Raw genomic sequence first — 7,645 nt, 5'->3', positions numbered from 1 at the left:
TGAGAGACCCCGCAAGCTCCCTGAAGGGCAGCGCGGGAAAGCCTCCTGGCTCCAGCGGCCCGCGCCGAAAGTACCCTCGGGCTGCCAAGGGTCCTAGGGGCCGAGGAGCAGGGAGCCCCGCAGTGGGGCGGACGCAGCCTACCTGGGCGAACCACTGCCGGAAGCTCCCGGCAAAGCCCCTTTTCCTCCTCTCTTATTTCTACTGGGAGAGGTCACGGGACGGTGAGGTGGGGTCGAAAACTCCTTGTCCACCAGTAACAGGGCACAGCAGTGACCGAGCCCTTAAAACTCTGTAACCGAGCTCAGGACAGGTAAACTTCCAGGTGGGGAGAAACTGGAGACCTCTGTGAAAACAGCGAGTTTACTGGTCGATCGGGAGGGGAGGGAAGAGGTGGGTAGAAAGGAGAGGCGAGGGGGAAAGAAGGAGGGGCGGAGAAATCCCGGAGCTCGAGCCAGCCACACTGGTCAGGGAATGAGAAGAGAGCCCCCGCGAGTTAGGGCTCGAGGAGTCGGTGACGTCTGGGAGCGGTGGACGGAGGAAGGGTCTGTGTGGGGCCCAAGAGGACCCAGAAAATCTGCGAGAACAATGGACGTCCGTGCGCAGGGTCCGGGATGGGAGACAGTGCCTGGCGTCGGCGGTGCGGGGTGCAGGCGCGGCGGACAAACCGACGGCCAGCGCAGGCCACGGCGTGGGCGCGAGCGCGGGACCCCGCCGGCCGGCGCGCGTGTGGTCAGCCCCGCGGTCCTCCCGCCGCCCAGCGCGGCCCGGCGGGGTTCGGCCTCCGGCTCATTCAGAGGCGGTTCTCGCCTCCCATTGGCTGCTGCCTCTGCGGAGGGGCGGGGCTCCGCTGCCCGGAAAAAAATGTAACTGCGTAAAAAAGTCCTCGCCTGGGTGACGGATGCTTAAAAGTTCAGAAGTTTTCCAATGCTTCTTTAAGCGGCCCGCGCGCGAGAGACTGAAAAAAAAAGGTGACGCGGGGCCCGGGAAGGCGGCCGGCGCGCGGCCCCCCGCCCTGGTGATTTGGCCGCCTTCGCCGGCGGCTCGAGGCAGTCTCCTGGAAGGCGTAGGCAGTGTGGCGAGAAGAGCGCCTTCTTGTTTTTTAGTTTTGGCTTGGGTTTTTTTTTTTTTTTTTTTTTTTTTGCCGTTCTCGCCTGGAAGTGGCTCCGCGAATTTCTTCAAGGCCGTTTGTTGGCATCCCGGCCCGGCCCTCTCCCGTAACACCGATCCCCCTGCGCGGCCAGCGTGGGCCCTGAAGTGGCCGGAGGCGCCCCAGGAGCCGGAGCGAGCGCAAGGGGAGGCCGCGCGCAGCTGGCGGCTCCGGGAGGCGGCGGCCCGACACCAGCCCCGCGAGGCCCGGACTCGGACTAGGCGGCCGGCGCGGCGCGGCCGACCGGAGCGAGGGTGGGGGGCGGCGGGCGGCGCGGGGCGGCGGCGGCGGCGGCGAGCGGGGGCCATGCAGGCGCGCTACTCCGTGTCCAGCCCCAACTCCCTGGGAGTGGTGCCCTACCTCGGCGGCGAGCAGAGTTACTACCGCGCGGCGGCGGCGGCGGCCGGGGGCGGCTACACCGCCATGCCGGCCCCGATGAGCGTGTACTCGCACCCCGCGCACGCGGAGCAGTATCCCGGCGGCATGGCCCGCGCCTACGGGCCCTACACGCCGCAGCCGCAGCCCAAGGACATGGTGAAGCCGCCCTACAGCTACATCGCTCTCATTACCATGGCCATCCAGAACGCCCCGGACAAGAAAATTACCCTCAATGGCATCTACCAGTTCATCATGGACCGCTTCCCCTTCTACCGGGACAATAAGCAGGGCTGGCAGAACAGCATCCGCCACAACCTCTCCCTCAACGAGTGCTTCGTCAAGGTGCCCCGCGACGACAAGAAACCGGGCAAGGGCAGCTACTGGACGCTGGACCCGGACTCGTACAACATGTTCGAGAACGGCAGCTTCCTGCGGCGGCGGCGGCGCTTCAAGAAGAAGGACGCCGTGAAGGACAAGGAGGAGAAGGACCGGCTGCATCTCAAGGAGCCGCCGCCGCCGCCCGGCCGCCAGCCTCCGCCCGCGCCGCCGGAGCAGACCGACGGCGCCGCGCCCGGACCGCAGCCGCCGCCCGTGCGTATCCAGGACATCAAAACCGAGAACGGTACGTGCCCCTCGCCGCCCCAGCCCTTGTCCCCGGCCGCCGCCCTGGGCAGCGGCAGCGCCGCCGCGGTGCCCAAAATCGAAAGCCCCGACAGCAGCAGCAGCAGCCTGTCGAGCGGGAGCAGCCCTCCGGGCAGCCTGCCGTCCGCGCGGCCGCTGAGCCTGGACGGAGCGGAGTCCGCCCCGCCGCCACCGCCCGCGCAGCCGGCGCCGCAGCCGCACCACAGCCAGGGGTTCAGCGTGGACAACATCATGACGTCTCTGCGGGGTTCGCCTCAGGGCGCGGCGGCGGAGCTCGGCTCCGGCCTCCTGGCCTCCGCGGCCGGGTCCTCCCGCGCCGGCATCGCACCCCCGCTGGCGCTCGGCGCCTACTCGCCCGGCCAGAGCTCCCTCTACAGCTCCCCCTGCAGCCAGAGCTCCAGCGCCGGCAGCTCCGGAGGGGGCGCTGGCGGCGGGGGCAGCAGCGCGGGGAGCGCCGGGACCTACCACTGCAACCTGCAGGCCATGAGCTTGTACGCGGCTGGGGAACGCGGCGGGCACTTGCAGAGCGCGCCCGGGGGTGCCGGCGGCTCAGCCGTGGACGACCCCCTACCCGACTACTCTCTGCCCCCGGTTACCAGCAGCAGCTCCTCTTCCCTGAGTCACGGCAGCGGCCAGGAGGCCGGCCACCACCCTGCAGCCCACCAAGGTCGCCTCACTTCGTGGTACCTGAACCAAGCGAGCGGAGACCTGGGCCATCTGGCCAGTGCGGCGGCGGCTGCGGCGGCGGCGGGCTACCCCAGCCAGCAGCAGAACTTCCACTCAGTGCGGGAGATGTTCGAGTCACAGAGGATCGGCTTGAACAACTCTCCGGTGAACGGGAATAGTAGCTGTCAGATGGCCTTCCCCTCCAGCCAGTCCCTGTACCGCACGTCCGGGGCTTTCGTCTATGACTGTAGCAAGTTTTGACACCCCCGCCACCTCAAAGCCGAACTGAATGGAACCCTAGAGCAGGAATAGCCCAAAGAACCATCAATGCAAAATAGAAACCAAAAAAATAATCCAGTTTTTAAAATCTTGAAAAACATTCACCAAACCAGCGAACAGCGAACAGAATCCCTCCAAAAGTTCAACTCACCAGCACACACAAAAAAACACTATTTTTAAAAAAGATTAATTCAGAGCCACCTCCACTTTGCCTTATCTAAATAAACAAAACCGTAAACCATTTTACAAAGACAGCAAAATCATGGTTTATTAAAGGACAGTGTTACCGCAGATAACACGTAAGTTTCTTCTTGATTTTCAGAGAGCACGCTTTCCTTTTCCTTCTCTCTCGTTCCCTTACCCTTTTCCTTCCTTCACCTCTCACCTGTAAGATATTATTTTATCCTATGTTGAAAGGAGGGGGAAGTCCCCATGTGTGGAAATCGCTTTCTTTTTATTCATGGACTTGTTTTAAAATGTAAATTTCAACATAGTAATTTATTTTTAATTTGTAGTTGGATGTTGTGGACCAAACGCCAGAAAGTGTTTCCAAAATCTGACGTTAAATTACCTGAAACTTACTTATATTGTGCCTTTTTTTTCATTATAAAAAGGGAAACTGTATTAATCTTATTCTATCATCTTTTTTTTCTTTTTGTTGAACATATTCATTGTTTGTTTATTAATAAATTACCATTCAGTGTAAATGATGCCTATATGTCTGGAATACTTTAATGCAGCCTTAATTATTGTAAGAAAAAGATTTCAGAGATTAAAACACAAGAAATTACTTATTCTTCTGAATCTCTGAAAAATGGAGAAATCCTCTATTCCCTGTCAAATTTCACATAAAAGTCTCTTTTGTTTTAGTTTTTTCCCTGCAGCATCTCCTGCAAAATGTACTATATAGTCAGCTTGCTTCGTGGCTAGTCAAAACATTTTCCTAAACAGATCTTCATTGGCATGTACATAATACATTTTCTCAGTAAGGACAGAACACGATTTCAAAATTGTTAGCCCATGAATCTTTACCACAGCGATACCTGTGTACAGAAAGAGGTGAATGTGCCTCCAGATATACACAGAAATACTTGGCCTGTGTAGCACATAAAAAACTGGGATGTGTATTATACATCCTTGTGAACCAAATGCTGGATAGATTGATTTCCTATTTTTTACACTCCTTTATGAAAAAGGAAATATAAACCATGCAAATGTATATAATTCATCCACATTTACAATCCATCTTGTGTTATGTAGAAGGATTGAATTTTTTAAAAAAATACACGGTGGGTTGGAAAGGGAAGTTTAATCTTTGGTTAACTTAGAAGATATGTGTGTAGAACAATTATTTTTGGAAAAGATTTAAAGCTATAAGAAGTAAGGAGAGAAGTGAACATTTCAGTATAGGATGGTTTCTTTTCAATCCAATTTTTCTTGCTAATTTACAGATAAACCTAGGGGGCAATCCGATTGGCCCTCCCCCTTTGTAAATAACCCAGGAAATGTAATAAATTCATTATCTTAGAGTGATCAGCCCTGTCAATCAGACTTTGGGGAGATGGCAATTTGATTACAGACATTCAGGGCCTTTTAGTTTGTTTCAAGATAATACAGTTTCCTGCTATCTGCCGCTCCTATCTAGAGGCAACACTTAGCAGTAATTGCTGTTGCTTGTTGTCAAAATTTGATCATTGTTAAAGGATTGCTGCAAATAAATACACTCTAATTTCAGTCAAAAACTGCTTTACGTGGCCTCTGATTTACTCGGGTCTTCTTTGCTCAGAGTCGTAACCTAATAGCCAGGGAAGAATGCTGCAGCCCACGGCACGGGTGTCTCCTCGGGTCAAGTCGGCTGAAACGGGCCTCCCTGCTGCTCAGTGAGCTTACAGCAGCGCTAGGTCCCGGGGCTCCCGCGAGCTTCCTCGGGCCCCTCCCTCCCCTCTTTGGGTGAGTGGTGAAGGGAAAGAATACATTGACAAAGACCGTAGAGTTTGTGCGTTGTTCCACTTATGCGAGCCGAGCGTGGAGCCGGGGGTTAAGGACAAAGGGTCCGGTGGCCTGAGCTGGTTGTCTAGGCCTGGAAGGAAAGTGGCAGCAGGTGACCGAATCGGGCCAGTCCTTTCGGACTGGGTGACCGATCCTCAGACCGACCCGGCAGCTCTGGCAGCCTGAGACGGTTCTTTTTCCGACATGCCGGGTTCAACTTTTTAGAACGGGAGACGGCGAGTGCAGACTTGCGACCCAATCACGGGCTCTCCGGGGGGCGTTTCTCGCGGCCCGACGCTGGACTCCCGACGCGGTTCCCGGACTGTAGGCTTTTCAGCTAATTAGCTGTAATTACCCGCCGCAGCCCCGCCAGGCTTGTTTGTGTTTGCAGCTACTCCTACCCCAGCGTCGCCCCCGCCCCGCCCCTTCCCTGGCTCCTCGTCGCCTCCTCCCGAAACCGGTTGTTTGGGGAGAAAAATAGAGTCCAAGAAGACCTCGGCCGGGCGTAGGGTTTGGAGCATAGGTGCGGGGAAGGCCGCGTTGGTGGGAAGGTAGCAAAGGGCAGGGGTGCGTGGGGGGAGGCAGAGGGCTCCGCTCCTTATCCTCGCGCCGCGGGGACAACAGTGCTTCCCGTTTACACTCTTCCTTGCCTTTGTTTTGAAGACACACGTGTGTTTAGGAACTCGGACAGGGTGGAAAGGTCATAGGTACCCCATTGCTCCCGGGTGACAGCCCTCCCCGCGCCAGCCTGCAGCCTGGACAACCACAAGTTTGCGCGAGGACGTCTCAGTCCGCGCCCCTCGGCCTGGCTGCACAGACCTGCTCCGTCCAGCGCTGGGGCGTCAGGCGGCCTCCCCAGCAGGGATGCGTCCTCGCAGTGTGTGAGGTCGTGAGGTCGGTTGACGGAGGCCACAAATCACTTGACAGTGTCCGGCGCAGGATTTGCCCAGCCTAAAGGACAGGACGCGAGAGGCGTGCAGGCAGGCAGTGGGGTCGGAGTGTTCAGGTTCCACGTGCCCGTGACCCTCTGTATCTCCTCCGACTTCGGATTTGTGGTTCCCGGGCCTAGGCCCAGCCTGGCCCTTGAGAACTGGACCGCTTAACCCTGACTGGTGGGCTGAGGGGTGGGGGGGTACCTAGAGGCAGTCGTACCCGGAGGGGTCGGCCCCGGTGCCCTGGAGGAGCGCTGGCAGCCTGAGCTGGAAGGTACACGATGAGTGAGTTCTTCCCGGTCCCACCAGGATGGGGAGTGGGCTTTGGGCGCCCCTTGTTCCTCCTTCCTGGGTCTGGAGTCTCTGTGGCTGGACCAGGAACCGGGTATGAATGCGGTGATCTGGTTTCATCCGACACAGAGGAGACCCTGGCCATAGCTCCTGACAGCATTTAAGTGCTTGTGCGGGTGGTGTGGGGGGAGGCTTCTGAGCAGTCATTTTTGCTCTCTTGGATTCCAGCGTTTGAAAATTAGGCACGGAAGACACATGTGTCCGGGAAGGTGCTTGTGTTACAGGTATATAGCAAAGATAGTCATTTCTACATGGGTTGCCTGTGTTTGAATGGAAGGTCCGAAATTCTACAAATTATTCTGATTTTTAAAACCACATATGTAATGGTTTCTGGTATCACTATATTTGCATTTGGATTCTCATATCCAATTTAAGAAAAACTAATCCTGCCAACCGTATTTACCCCAGGAGAACTACTTATTTCTTAGTGGTTTTCACGTTTGATCTGTACTTTTTGAGCGATAAGGATCATTTTTTTTTCTGTAAGATATTCTAAGAAAACTGCATATTTTAACGAACACAGTACATTTTGAAATTAGGCCGTGACACCAGGCAGGACCCAGAGATGGGGACTTGGCTAATTTTGAATTAGCCTCTGTAGAAGGTGTTAGGTTATCATTTTGTCCTTTATGTAGCAGTGGTCACATTTATTTTCTTAGCAGTTTCTACCATGAGCAAGTAAATGCCAGCGAGCACATGCCCTCTGAAAGCTTGCATTTGGCATATTGTATGTCTAGTAGGGATGCATACTGTTTCCAAAATGTGTAGTTACCAAGCATTTTTTCACCAGACTGCATGCAAACTGCATGCATTTTACAATTTATCATTCCACAGAATTTGTCATTAATAATCGATGTTTGCAGAGGAATAAAGATCGATTGTGCTGGTGGCCCATAAGTTCTTGGCTGTATCCTGTGGGGTCGGAAACAGGGGTCAGGAAACAAGAGTGCCTTATAGCCCTACTGGGCTCCCCTGAACTTTGATAGGTGAAGAACGGACAGAAGATCTTTTCTCTGGCACCCAGTTCCCTAGAGAGGGGTGTCAGTTTTTAAGGTGAAGGCCATTTATTTTGTTCTTAATGGTACAAACTCCATAGAGGTCCTGAACCCTCTGCTGGCCCAGGTTGCTTGGACAGACTGCCCAAGAAGGCCCAGAGATATCCATAGAGCATCCAGGCTTTGGATACTCTAGCTGCTCTCCCTAGCTGTTAGTGGCACCTGAAGCAAGCCTGGTTGGGAAGACAATTGCTTTCTACCTCCA

At 55.2% G+C, this 7,645-nt stretch overlaps 1 protein-coding gene across 1 annotated transcript; it reads left to right on the top strand.

Moving 5' to 3' along the window:
- Window positions 1-395: 395 nt before the first annotated feature.
- Window positions 396-4,855, top strand: FOXC1 (forkhead box C1). The gene has a single exon (XM_053921011.2). It carries the CDS (start codon window positions 900-902, stop codon window positions 3,093-3,095), a length of 2,196 nt encoding a protein of 731 aa, XP_053776986.1. The 5' UTR covers window positions 396-899; the 3' UTR covers window positions 3,096-4,855.
- Window positions 4,856-7,645: the final 2,790 nt, after the last annotated feature.

The sequence above is a fragment of the Desmodus rotundus genome, chromosome 3 (genome assembly GCF_022682495.2).
Source record: "Desmodus rotundus isolate HL8 chromosome 3, HLdesRot8A.1, whole genome shotgun sequence".
Taxonomy (NCBI): Eukaryota; Metazoa; Chordata; class Mammalia; order Chiroptera; family Phyllostomidae; genus Desmodus; species Desmodus rotundus.
Note: the sequence above shows the minus strand (reverse complement) of the source record. Positions and strands in the feature narration are given on the sequence as shown.

Bases quoted from the DNA above. Each gene is read 5' to 3' on its own strand.
- FOXC1 (XM_053921011.2), top strand. From the start codon at position 900: ATGCTTAAAAGTTCAGAAGTTTTCCAATGCTTCTTTAAGCGGCCCGCG.